The following is a 14,653-nucleotide window of genomic DNA, read 5'->3' as shown; positions in this document are numbered from 1 at the left end:
CGTGTGTGTTCTGTGGATTGACAGTCCTGCTGCTACGATCGATACTGTCAAACTAGACGTTCTTAATATGAACAAACAGCCCCAGAAATACTTATATAAAATTGAATAAAACATGTGTCTGTAGTAACCATTGGTTATAAGGAGTTTACAAAATAGATATTTGAATATTTTATATTAAGAAAACTAAATAGGCCAAAAAAAATAATATGGTTATTATGCGAAAAATGTGTGTGTTTGACTTATACAGATGTAGAGTCAGCTTTATTGTCTGCACCTTGTCCTCCTACTAATGACCCAGTCAAGTGTCAGGTAAGGTGAACATGGTCAAAAACGAGGTAGTAAAAATAGAATTAAGTTTTGGATTGTCTAATTTTTTTCTTGTGTAGTATAGTTATATGTTTCATATAATATTATTCAACAATGCAGTTAAGAAAATATTAATTCTAAGCTGTAACTTCTTGTTGACTGTGGGACAAAAATGATTTTGCTATCCTAACCCCACAGAAACAAGAGGGAGACAGAGAGTTTTCCCAGGAAACAGTGTGGAAGTTGAGGAAGCGGTGAGAATAGTGGAATATGAGAGCACAGAGGGAGCCCTAAGTGTAAAGGAAGATAACAGAAGAGAGGAAGATGAACAGGGGAAGCCATGAGAGCAGACTCAGAGGAAGATGAATGAAGAGAATGTTGTGTCAAATGATCCTGGTTTGTGGCCAGCAAAAATTAGCAATTCTGACAGAGAAAAAATTGTGGAAAAAATAGCTTCTTCTAAAGATAAAGAACAAGAAATGCCACATGATTCAAAAGGTAGAGCATTCCACGAAATCTTCAAGTTCACAAAGTCAGGAGACTGCTGGGAAAAGATTAAGAGAGAGTGGGTCATTTACAGCCAAAGCACAAACGCACTATTTTGTATTCCTTGTCTATTATTTGGTCATGAGCTAAAGAAACCTTGTATGAGCGCACTAAGCAGTCAACTTGGTTATAAAATCAAAGACATAACATGGCGTCGAATGTATGATGAATTCCCTAACCACGAAAGCAGCAAAGCACACAGGGAATGCTAATTAAAACGGAAAATCTTACAACAGTCTGTAATGGCAGCTGTCCCTTGGGAAATAGACAGCAAGCTGAAGAAGCTCATACAAACAGAAATAGACAAAAATAGAGCTATTCTGAAGAGGATACTAGATGTAACCTTGTTCTTGAGCTCTTGAAATTTACCCTTTAGGGGTCAAACAAAAGACTTGGGGGACATGGAAACTTCTTGGGCACCCCTTGAGCTCCTGTCCTATTATGACCCACTACTCAATGAACATCTACAAAAAGTAAGAGACAGAAAAACAGGAACAAGATTGACACACTATTTAAGCTCAGATATTCAGAACGAATTTATTGAGTTATGTGGAAAACGAGTGTTAAGTAGTATTCTCAAGGAAAGGGAGGAATCAGTCTATTATTCAGTCATTTGCGATGCTACTCCTGGTATTTCACATACAGAGCAAAATGTATTACTCTTACGATATGTAGGTTTTAATCAAGAAAACAAGAAATGGGAGGTTGTTGAAAGGTTTTTGGAGTTCCATGTCTGGAAAAATCAAGGGGGTTCAAGCCCAATTATTAAAAAAGAATAAGCTGACTACTTTTTCCCCTTGTGCGTCACATACTCTGAACCTTGTTGGTGTGCATGCAGCTCAATCAAGTCCAGAGGTTTTTGGCTTTATCAATCGCCTTTATGCACTTGTTAGTGCCAGCCCAGAGCAATGGGCCATCTATAAGGCAAAGACGGGTTGCACTTTACATCGTCTATCAGACACTCGTAGAGTGCAAGGGTTAAGGCTTTTCAACCTATAGCCAAGCACCTGCCAAGTGTCCTAGAAGCTCTTGATGCCATTTTCTCAACCTGCAGTCTGACACCAGAGGCTCGGTCTGAAGCCAGCGCCCCAAGAAAGTAATTTGAAACTTTTGATATTGTTTTTCTGTTGACTGTGTGGGTCAAAGTCCTGCAAGCCATTGACCCCTCATTACATAAGGGTATATAGGGCCACTTTCCCAGGGTGTCTGTCACCAATTGATCTGCTCAACAGCATTTACAAGAAGCAGCTGCAGAGTATTTTTGGCAGGTGTGCATAGTTTTGCGAATATTTTGCACACGGCCTGTGACCGTTGATGATTACTCCTGGTGGGTCTTGGTTTTGAACCCTTTTGACCTAGCTAGTTTTATTCCTGGACTGATTTAATTATGGATTAGTTCTAGCTGATGTTTCCTGATTGAGCAGTTTGACCCAGCTAAAGCTTGTTCATGTAAACTAGTATATGTCAATATGTGTACATTATGTTCTGTTGTGCTTGCAATTGCAAATGAGATAATAAATGTTATCCCTTTTATGTAAACAAGTACATATTTCTATATTTTTTTCTTGTTTTCGTAGTCTTTGTACTCATCTTTAGACATTTTAACTATGCAATGTGCTAAGTATGTTTTTTAAAGTGTACAGGGCATGTTTATTGGGTTAAATGTTATCTGTAAAAATTGTAGGGGGCCCAGAAATTTAGATTTCCACTGTGCATGCATTCCCCCGACCCACAATTCCTGCCGGCCCGAGACTCGAACTCACAACCCTTCAATTGTGAGTCCGATTCTCTAACCACTAGGCCACAACTCCCCCATATTTTATGGAAAGTGAAACATAAATCTATAGGGGTGGTTGGATTTAGTGACACACTATATTAATTTGATGCTTCTTTCTTTTCACATTCTTATTCACGTCTTTATCATAATACGCTGCATATTAACTTATTGGGAAAAAACCATTAGTTCTATGTGAAATCAGACATTTGAGCTTTCACATATAGTCAGAATGACATAATCATAAAAGCCCGCGAATATTCGACTGTGAGATTGGTAGTCGAATCAGGCTCCTCGAATCAAAGCATTGAATCGTCGACTAAGTGGGGTCACCCCAGTAACTGTGCTGTGATTTCGGGTTTTTCTACATATAAACTGATCATGCAGGTGAGAAGCAACAGAATCTATCTTAACTGAAATTGCTGCTCCTCTCAGTCAATCAATGAACTGATCAGATGCAAACTAGATAAGGTTTATGCAAGAAGACACTAGATTTGTAGCTAGGCTCGTTTTTTTTTTATTTTTGCTAAAGGGGTCTGAAAAGTTGCTGAAACGATTAGCTTGATATATTTTTTAATATTTTTGATATCAAAATGCAAGAAACAGCATATTTCTGCAGCATTATTATGATATATATAGATCTCAATAGAAAGTTATTAAAAATAATTGATGGTAGTTTAAAGTGAGTTTTGAGTAAGAGCAATGTTTAAATTGTATAAATTGTCTTATGTAGCATGATGCTAGTGTGAATGGTCACGTGTTTTCCATGACGCCTCACCAGAACCAATCATTGATTTAGGCACATCAAGCATGCTGCACGTTTACTGGCTCACTGATGTTGATGAGATGAACCCCTTAGGTATCGAAATTTGGTATGGAAGGACAAGACTATCAAGGCATTTCATTCGGTGCCTAAAAAGTATCGAACATGAAACACAACCATATTAAAAAACAATGTTGTACCGTCTATATTGGATCTGACAGGAATGGACCAGCACATGCTTTGTTAGAGATCGCTTGATATGTACTGAAGAAGTGGATGTGTCTAACCAAAGTCACAGAAGGCTCCAACTATGAAGGACGTAGCTTGTCAAACAGACACACAGAAAGGTAGTTTATTATGCAAAACTGTTATCCAATCACAGGTGTGGGCGTTTACTTCCACGTCTTCAATACAGCATGCCCATAAAAACAGATCGTTTTTTGAGGCAATCAAAAAAACCAGGGTAGAAAATAGACTATTGCTTATTGATTTGGATGATTTTGAATGTAAAGTGGACCTCAGACACTAGTAAAACCAGTTCATGACCCTTTAATGGTACAAACAAACAAGGCAAATTTTATTTCTCATGTCATTATTCCTTTAAGTGTTGAAAAGTGTTTAATAGGCTGGTGCTTTTTGCTTCATGCTTTTGTAAAATGCATTTGTGAGAACATCTGATGCATTTTTTTAATCATCCCAAAGGCATTGCTATATTCTTAAAGAAGGCAAATGTAGCAGTTAAATTACAATGCTAAAACATCCTAGCATTTTTTCGCTCATATTTAGGTGTACATATCTATCAATACATATCTATCAAGTAAATAAATCAATGAGAAATGAATATATTTAACTATTTTTGAGAAATTGCTATAAATTGTTAGTCTAGTGCAATAATCTAATGTAATAATTCAGATATCTTTAACTAAGAATTAATTGCATTAAATAACATTTCACTTCAAAGAAGAACAAACAGGAGATTGTTTCAGTACAGTCCTGTTCTTCTGGAAGACTTTCCCGTTGGGTTGCGTCCTCCATGTCAGTATGACGTCCTGATCGCTCAGAGTCTGATTTAACTAAACACAGAAACAGTCTTCAGTTACTCAGTGGATAGATCCCACACAGACAAGATTGAGGCATTCCAGCTCAAAATGAGCATCTCTTACTTTACAAATCAGAATTTGTCAAAACTCCAAACACAAAACATTGTGTTTTGTCTTTACATAAAGACTGACTGAGGTGGGTTTTTGTTCACACTGGTGGGGAAATCTGATTTGATTTTCTTTAGTCTTATTTTAAGACTGATGTCTAAACTGACCTGATGTTTTCTGTTTGCTGTATGTTCAACAATTAATTTTAATCAGATGAGTATTATAAAATCCACCTTGTTTAAGACGAGCGCCTTCAGTTCAGCTTCATCCACATTCTCAGCAGCTTTCACCTGCACTCGGGTCACCTGCATCTTGACTGTGGGAGAAACATATCATATATGTTACTTAGTTTTACTAACTTACTATCTGAACATGTAAATCAGGGATTCATTAACTTTTTGTCAGCCAACCCCTTTGACCAAAAATCTAAAAAATTTACTTACATCTGCCCCTGAGATATTAGTTTGAGGTATGTGATTTTTGCTAAATTGTTAGTCTTTTTGTTGTTGTTGTTGTTGTAGTATTGTATAAGTTTAATATTTTTTTCAATTAATAATTTGTTTAATTAAATTACATCCTGAAAAATTTAAATGGAAACTGTTTTAAATTTAAAAAAAAAAAAAAAAAAAAAAATTGGAATATTGGATGACGTTTCGGAACTAAAAAAAAAACTATTTTTATAGGGCCCTACAACTAGGGTTGAGTACCAAATTTGTTTTAACTCAGTCAGAGCACTGACTGAGTTACCCCACGTGGAAAGAACCTATATAAACATACATGTTTTAATATAGGGTTTTGCTATAGGTTTTCAATATATCTAAAATATAGAAAATTGCCCGGTTTCCTATATTATATGCACATATATGTACATATACAGTATTGTTCAAAATAATAGCAGTACAATGTGACTTACCAGAATAATCAAGGTTTTTCGTATATTTTTTTATTGCTACGTGGCAAACAAGTTACCAGTAGGTTCAGTAGATTCTCAGAAAACAAATGAGACCCAGCATTCATGATATGCACGCTCTTAAGGCTGTGCAATTGGGCAATTAGTTGAATTAGTTGAAAGGGGTGTGTTCAAAAAATAGCAGTGTGGCATTCAATCACTGAGGTCATCAATTTTGTGAAGAAACAGGTGTGAATCAGGTGGCCCCTATTTAAGGATGAAGCCAACACTTGTTGAACATGCATTTGAAAGCTGAGGAAAATGGGCCGTTCAAGACATTGTTCAGAAGAACAGCGTACTTTGATTAAAAAGTTGATTAGAGAGGGGAAAACCTATAAAGAGGTGCAAAAAATGATAGGCTGTTCAGCTAAAATGATCTCCAATGCCTTAAAATGGAGAGCAAAACCAGAGAGACGTGGAAGAAAACGGAAGACAACCATCAAAATGGATAGAAGAATAACCAGAATGGCAAAGGCTCAGCCAATGATCACCTCCAGGATGATCAAAGACAGTCTGGAGTTACCTGTAAGTACTGTGACAGTTAGAAGACGTCTGTGTGAAGCTAATCTATTTTCAAGAATCCCCCGCAAAGTCCCTCTGTTAAAAAAAAGGCATGTGCAGAAGAGGTTACAATTTGACAAAGAACACATCAACTGGCCTAAAGAGAAATGGAGGAACATTTTGTGGACTGATGAGAGTAAAATTGTTCTTTTTGGGTCCAAGGACCACAGGCAGTTTGTGAGACGACCCCCAAACTCTGAATTCAAGCCACAGTACACAGTGAAGACAGTGAAGCATGGAGGTGCAAGCATCATGATATGGGCATGTTTCTCCTACTATGGTGTTGGGCCTATTTATCGCATACCAGGGATCATGGATCAGTTTGCATATGTTAAAATACTTGAAGAGGTCATGTTGCCCTATGCTGAAGAGGACATGCCCTTGAAATGGTTGTTTCAACAAGACAATGACCCAAAACACACTAGTAAACGGGCAAAGTCTTGGTTCCAAACCAACAAAATTAATGTTATGGAGTGGCCAGCCCAATCTCCAGACCTTAATCCAATTGAGAACTTGTGGGGTGATATCAAAAATGCTGTTTCTGAAGCAAAACCAAGAAATGTGAATGAATTGTGGAATGTTGTTAAAGAATCATGGAGTGGAATAACAGCTGAGAGGTGCCACAAGTTGGTTGACTCCATGCCACCAAGATGTCAAGCAGTTTTAAAAAAACTGTGGTCATACAACTAAATATTAGTTTAGTGATTCACAGGATTGCTAAATCCCAGAAAAAAAAAAATATTTGTACAAAATAGTTTTGAGTTTGTACAGTCAAAGGTAGACACTGCTATTTTTTTGAACACACCCCTTTCAACTAATTGCCCAATTGCACAGCCTTAAGAGCGTGCATATCATGTCTGACAATCTACTGAACCTACTGGTAACTTGTTTGCCACGTAGCAATAAAAAGTATACTAAAAACCTTGATTATTCTGGTTAGTCACATTGTACTGCTATTATTTTGAACAATACTGTAATATAGGAATACCAGCTCAGTCTTCGTTCCAATTAGTTAAGGTCTGAGTAGTGAGTTACATTTACATTTAGTCATTTCTTACAATTGGGGAATACATAAAGGTAAAAGTCTGTAAAAAGTCTAAAAGTCTGTAAAGTTGCAAAGACTAAAGTCTCAAATCCAAAGAGAGTAAACCACTACCTCCTAAAACGCCTTGATTAAACATGACCCCACATGTCTACGTCACAGTGTGGGAAGATTTGCATAACACCGCCCCAATGTTCAAGCAAAAGGAGATGGCTTAACTTTTATTCTCTCCGTTGCTGCTGTCGCCGCCATGTTGTGGAGACGATATTTGTTTTGTTAAATGGAGGACTCCTGTTTCCTGTGAGAGTAGCCTACAATGCCAGTGTCTGTTTCTATAAAGTGGGGCAATTCCAGCTTTTGCAAGGACAGTCTGGTGCTTCTGACACACAGTCTGTAAGTATGTTTACTTTTACTTTTTATTTAAATAATTTGCCACTGTGATAATTTGTTAACAATGACCTTTGTAAAAATCGATGCATTTCAGAAAGGTGGGAGATAGAGAAGAAACAATAATGTACAGTACATGGAAATGTTTTTTAAACCTTAAACTGCATAAACACATTGCATTACACCCAATACACAAAATAATGTTCTTTTTAGCAACGTCATATCCCTTACAAAAGGAAAATATATTTACCAATATATTTCTTAAAAATATATTGTGATATATTGTAATATATTATTTTCCCTTTTTATTATCTAATATTTTATATATTTAAATACATTTAATAATATATAATATATTGCAAAATATACAAATGATTGCCACTTTCAATATATTGCAATATATTGGACAAAATAAATATATGCCTAATATATTACATGATATTTTCCAATATACTGCAATATATTTTTGTTTCATAAGGGATGACCGTCATATGAATATTTGTTTGTAGATCTATTGTTTAAATTTTTACTTGCTGCTAGGAAGGAATATTTTGTAATTTACTATCCTATCTTATTACCTATTACTAATTTTTTCCTACACTACTATCCTTACCTATTAATAATTTTTATTTTCGCTGTAGTTTGTATTTTTGATTGCACTTACTGGTAATTATACTAATTGCTATTGGCTAAGAAGAAGTGCTATTTGCATTGCTCCCTTCCTGCACTAAAGTGCGAACTGTAGTTTTGATTTGAGCAATTGCCCTGCTATAGACCATTGGCTGTGCTTATTAGAAGGCGGCCACAGCTTTTCTCTTTAGTTTCATAGAGTGTGGATATTATTTTATGTCTGTGAGCTGACACGGAAGCGTTCAGGCCTCGTGTTCAGCCTCCTCTTGTAATGACCGACCAGTGTAAAGACCTGCAACTTTACCTGGGTGACTTCACAGAGCAACGAATCCGCCAACACAATAAGTATTATTTTTATCTTCCCTTTACACACTCTGCTTTCCTGTCTTCTTTTTTCCACCTCTATCATGTGTCTCCATAACTTTCCAGTTGTCTCTCGACAACTCTCTAATGTCACACACAGACACAGCACAATCTTGCTAACCTGCATCCTATCTCTACATCCTTTACTGCACATCTTTCTTTCTCTGAGGGTCTCTGGAATTGTCAGTCAGCTGTCAACAAAGAAGACTTAATTTCTGCTTTACAATCTACACTCAGCATCTTGGGCTTGACTGAGATCTGGATTTGTCCAGAAGACTCAGCAACCCCATCTGCTCTAGCAAACTGCGTCTCTTTCTCTCACACCCCCCGTCAGGTTGGCCAGGGTGGGGGCACTGGTCTGTTCATTTATAACAAGTGGAAATACTCAACCCACTCTCCCCTATTCAATTATAACTCATTTGAATCTCATGTCATTACTGTAATAGTTTCTATAAAACTCCAGATTGTGGTCATTTACCACCCTTCTGCCCAAATTATATCCACAAATCAGGCAACCAACTTGACTTAGTTTACACACACAATTGTATTCCAGACAACATTTTGATAGAACCCCTACATATCTCTGACCATTTCTTCATTACATTTCAACTACATTTTGCTACCTGTGTGCCACCTACCCCTATACCGGTTACTTTTAGACGAAACCTATGCTTCTTTTCACCCTGCTATCTTTGCTCTGTTGTATCCTCCGCTATTCCCTCACCTTCCCATTTCTCATCTCTGGAAGTGAATGCACCAACAGACACTCTATGCTCTACTTTAAACTCTTGTCTATATGATATTTGTCCTCTCTTCTCCAGACCAGCACAGGCTGCCCCATCTAACCCCTGGTTATCTCATGTTCTTCGTGAGCATCGGACCAAACTCCGTTCAGCAGAGAGAAAATGTTGAAATTGAAAAGATCCATCAGTCCTGAGTATGTATCAGTCTATGGTTTTATCTTTCTCTGCTGAAGTCCATACTGCCAAATCTTCATATTTCCACAACAAGATCAACAGTCCTCCAGACACATGTAATCTCTTCAAAACATTTAGTTCTCTCCTCTGTTCCCCTCCACCACTTCTATAACAGCTGATGATATCACCACTGACAAAACCAGAATAAGTGGTCAGTTCTAAGCCCCCCACACACAGGACCTCAAACCAACCACACACAGCTAAAACTCCTATCTTAACCTTCTGTCCCCTCACTGAAGGACCTAGAAACAAATTTAGCTATTTTTAACATTTGTTTGGCAACTTTTAGCAACCTTTCGAAACTGGTTAAAATTATAAATGATTTTACCTCTTAATTTCACAGAAAATAAGAAACCCACTGAACAGCCAAGCAGCACCTCAGCCTGGAGAGAGGTGTCTAGCAGTACACACATCACATGTGAATCAGTAGTTGCTAGCTGCAATAGTTCAATAATAATTGTTCATTTATGATACGCCTTTTTATTAGTTTGTATAAATAATTTTTGCTCAGTTAGGAAAAATCTGTAAAAAAAAAATGAAAAAGGAAGGCTAACTTTCTGCCAGGACATTATTCGTAAAGTTTATAGACATTTCCTGTAACCCTACACGAAATGCAAAGCATGAAAGCATGATTTTAAATACAGGTAAAATGCCTGTGAAAAATCAAGAAAGAAAATTATTTCATAATAACAGTTTTTTTTTGCTTGATTTTTTTTAATGGACTTTTCTTAGAGTGTGGCATACTAACAAACTAATGTCATGATCCTGCCCTCGTGTCCTTGATTTTTCCTAGTCTTGAGGCAGGATCATGGCAGACCCGTGTTTTGTGTACAAGCGCATGGCCTTGTCTTTGGGCCATGTGCTTGTGTTGTCTCGTTCCCTTGCCCCGCCCCCCTTGTTATCCTAGTCTTGTCGTGATTGTCCTATCTGTGTCACCTGTCGTGTCTTAATTGTTCCCCCTATTGAGATCTCCTAGTGTGCTCTGTCTTGCGTCGGTTCATTGTGATTTGTGATTGTTTCCTTGTCCGAGATTGTTCCGCATTTGTGATTGTTCCTGAAGAAGTGTTTGTATTACTGTGAGTGTTTGTTTATAGTTAGTGTTCCCGTGCCTTGAGTCTTTGTTTATCTCGTTAACTCAGTCCTGTTCAGTTATTTTGTATTTTCCCTAGCCAGTGTTTTCCCCCTCGTGGGTTTTTGTTTTTCCCCTTTTTGTGTTAATAAACCCTGTTTGTTACATCCTGTCTGCATTTGAGTTCCTCCTTGCCCAAACCCTGACAACTAATGCTTATAACTGTTCAGAATGTGTAGTTTTACTACATAAAATGTAATTGTTCAAAAATGTGTCACTGTTCAATAATTTAATGTTGAATTGAAATATAATATATCTAAATATACAAACCTTATTCCTAAAGAGTTGGGACACTGTACAAATGGTCCATAAAAACATAATGCAATGATGTGGAAGTTTCAAATGTCCACATTTTATTCAGAATACAACATAGATGACATATCAAATGTTTAAACTGAGAAAATTTATAATTTTAAGGGGAAAATAAGTTGATTTTAAATATCATGGCATCAACACATCTCAAAACAGTTGGGACAAGGCCATGTTTAGCACTGTGTGGCATCCCCTCTTCTTTTTATAACAGTCTGCAAATGTCTGGGGACTGAGGAGACAAGTCACTCAAGTTTAGGAATTGGAATGTTGTCCCATTCTTGTCTAATACAGGCTTCTAGTTGCTCAACTGTATTAGGTCTTCTTTATCGCATCTTCCTCTTAATGATGAAACAAATGTTTTCTATGGGTGAAAGATCTGTTCTGCAGGCTGGCCATTTCAGTACCCGGATCCTTCTTCTACACAGCTATGATGTTGTAATTGATGCAGTATGTGGTCTGGCATTGGCCATGTTGGAAAATGCAAGGTCTTCCCTGAAAGAGACGACGTCTGGATGGGAGCATATGTTGTTCTAGAACTTGGATATACCTTTCAGCATTGATGGTGCCTTTCCAGATGTGTAAGCTGCCCATGCCACACGCACTCATGCAACCCCATACCATAGAGATGGAAGCTTCTGAACCGAGCGCTGATAACAAATTGGTTTGTCCTTCTTGTCATGAAGGACTGGCATGAGGTGTTTGAGGTGGGTCTCGAACACGGGTCTCCCAGTCAGGGAACGCTAGGTCTCTACCTCTGGTCTACTGGGAAGAACAGTTTCTTAGAAGACCCATGTGTAGAAGGAAGAGCAAACTCAGAGGCTCAGGTAACTCAAAGGCAGGCAGTCTTTACTTGGTCTCAGTAGTAGAATATAAACAAAATATCAGTTACAGCTTTACAGCACAAAACAGAAGGTAAGTCCAGTAGGTAACTGGAAAATAAAACACAACAGGTCTACAACACAGGTAATACGTACTGGGTAGGCTCAAGACTGAACACAGCACAATGAAACTGCCAAACTTAAATAGGTCAAAGTACTGGTGGAACACATTAACTTAATGAGCAGTCTTAATTAAAGAGTTCACAGCCGTTAGTGCCACCTAGTGGCCTGGAGAGTTCTCTCATTAAGGTGCAGGGGGTGCCCACCAATGGTTGGGAGAGTAATTACACGTGGTAGCAGACAGCACTCCCTAGTGGTTTGGAGAGTCATTACAGGAGGAGTCTTACACCTCTTTAGTCCGGATGACATGGCATTCTAGTTTTCCAAAAAGAACTTCAAATTATGATTGGTCTGACCACAGAACAGTTTTCCACTTTGCCACAGTCCATTTTAAATGAATCTTTGCCCGGAGAAAACTCCTGCGCTTCTGGATCATGTTTAGATATGACTTCTTTTTTGACCTAAAGAGTTTTAGCTGGCAACGGCGAATGGCACGGTGGATTGTGTTCATCGACAATGTTTTCTGGAAGTATTCCTGAGCCCATGTTGTGATTTCCATTACAGTAGCATTCCTGTATGTGATGCAGTGCTGTCTAAGGGCCTGAAGATCACAGGCATCCAGTATGGTTTTCCAGCCTTGACCCTTACGCACAGAGATTGTTCCAGATTCTCTGAATCTTTGGATTATATTATGCACTGTAGAGGATGATAACTTCAAACTCTTTGCAATTTTTCTCTGAGAAACTCCTTTCTGATATTGCTCCACTATTTTTCGCCGCAGCATTGGGGGAATTGGTGATCCTCTGCCCATCTTGACTTCTGAGAGACATTGCCACTCTGAGAGGCTCTTTTTATACCCAATCATGTTTCAAATTGACCTAATAAGTTGCAAAATGGTCCTCTAGCTGTGCCTTACATGTACATTTAACTTTTCTGGCCTCTTATTGATACCTGTCCCAACTTTTTTGTAATGTGTAGCTCTCATGAAAACCAGAATGAGCCAATATTTGGCATGACAATTCAAAATGTCTCACTTTCAACATTTAATATGTTATCTATTTTTTATTGTGAATAAAATACAAGTTTATAAGATTTGTAAATTATTCCATTCCTTTTTTGCTCACAATTCATACAGTGTTCCAACTTTTTTGGAATCTGGTTTGTAAAAAAAAAATTTGTATATATATATTACATTTACAAATATATTTTAAATGTTTACATTATTTTTCCAAACATATTTAAAATGTACATTTCTACAGTTCTGACAATAGACCTATTTTTTTCCACGTGAAATTTCATAAATTACCTGTTCCATAAACCTCCACTTCACACAGCGCGAGAGACTTCTGGATGCCAGGAATGTACATGTTCACATAACGACCTTCCATTCCACCACAAGAGAAACTGACAGAACTGCCTGCTGGGACAAGTGAAGTGACACCACATCTACAGAGAGAAAGAGAGAAACCCTGACACAATCAGCTGACCTGCTCAAATCCAGTTCTCCTGACACATTCATAACTGTTTTCATTACTTCACCTGGGATTGTTGTTCCCATTGTTCTCCAGAGAGTTTCCGATGCGGATCTCTACTCCAGCTGTTGTCTCCAAATAGCCGTCGGCTCTGTTGGTGACGGTCACTTTGTAAATATAGTAAGAATCCAGCAGGTCCAGCCTCCACCACGGGTTGAGTTGATTTGGTGTGATGGAGCAGCTTGAGGCTAAACCTGGAGCGTATCTGATGCCGTCGATGGCGTTTGCAGCTCCATAGATATAATATGTGGATGACTGTACAGCCGTCCCTTTTAATGCCAAATTCTCTAAAAACATTTAAAGAGACAGAGGATCAAGGCTCAATTGTGTGAAGTTCCAGTACATTCCATTTGGGGAAAAATATTAAATTCCAGCCCAAAACACTCAGTTACATTTACTACTACATTAAAATGTAAAGTTAATATTTTTAATGGATCTGCGCTTACATGAACTAACTACGAGCAGTTGTATCTTATTACCAACATTAACAAAGATCAATAAATACTATAAGTTGTGTATAGGTTAATGTTAGTTAATGCATGTTAACTAATGGGACATCAGTTACTACTTTTTACCTTTCAAGTTTACTGAACTCCCCTGAATGGAAAAGACACCTGTTACAAAAACAAAATATTTCCATTGCTTTCTGGGATGTGGATCAAGTTTATGTTGCATTTGATTCTTTAAAAATGTTTATAAAGAATAGCTAAACAGCATCTATAATTGTACATCATCTGACTGATGCGTGTTATTTATACTCACCCAAAAGTAAGAACAGATAAGAGAGTTCCTCCATCTTGTTTGTTAAAGATCATTAACCAGATACCTGTGATAGTCAGATATGACAAGAGCATCCATCCCTGCTTTTATCTGTGTTTCTCTGAGCAGCTCGAGTCTCCATTCTTGCTGAATATATTTCACACATCACAGGACCTCCAGAATTGATTTTCTTAGGGCATCTCTCAGGTCAAGTCTGATTTACTAAACAAATCTGGCAAAATGCAAATGAAGATGAGGACTTTAAGGATTTTTTTTTCTTAATAAATAAATAAATAAAAATAAATGACTGGTACTTAAGGTTCATTTTCATACAGCTTTTCTTCATCTAAATGAATAATATACAAATTAAAGAAAACATCCTCATGCTTGGAAAGTTTCACCTCTCCATGAGTTTCATTATTAGTGTTAGTCAAAATAAGATCAGCTCCTAAAAGGAATCATCTAAAATAAGTTGAATTAGCATAATCAAATTGTGTTGTCCAATGTGAGGCAGTTTTCTTCTTGAGCATCTTTTAT

At 37.5% G+C, this 14,653-nt stretch overlaps 1 protein-coding gene across 1 annotated transcript; it reads right to left on the bottom strand.

The window, feature by feature from the left end:
- Positions 1–1,301: 1,301 nt before the first annotated feature.
- LOC113080872 (fucolectin-like) lies at positions 1,302–13,654 on the bottom strand. The gene is made up of 4 exons (XM_026252922.1): positions 13,365–13,654; positions 13,132–13,271; positions 4,771–4,853; positions 1,302–1,316 (listed from the first exon to the last, which is right to left on the bottom strand). Exons 1-4 carry the CDS (start codon positions 13,652–13,654, stop codon positions 1,302–1,304), a joined length of 528 nt encoding a protein of 175 aa, XP_026108707.1.
- Between the last annotated feature and the right edge of the window lie 999 nt (positions 13,655–14,653).

Source organism: Carassius auratus, unplaced genomic scaffold (assembly GCF_003368295.1).
Source record: "Carassius auratus strain Wakin unplaced genomic scaffold, ASM336829v1 scaf_tig00032301, whole genome shotgun sequence".
Taxonomy (NCBI): Eukaryota; Metazoa; Chordata; class Actinopteri; order Cypriniformes; family Cyprinidae; genus Carassius; species Carassius auratus.
Note: the sequence above shows the minus strand (reverse complement) of the source record. Positions and strands in the feature narration are given on the sequence as shown.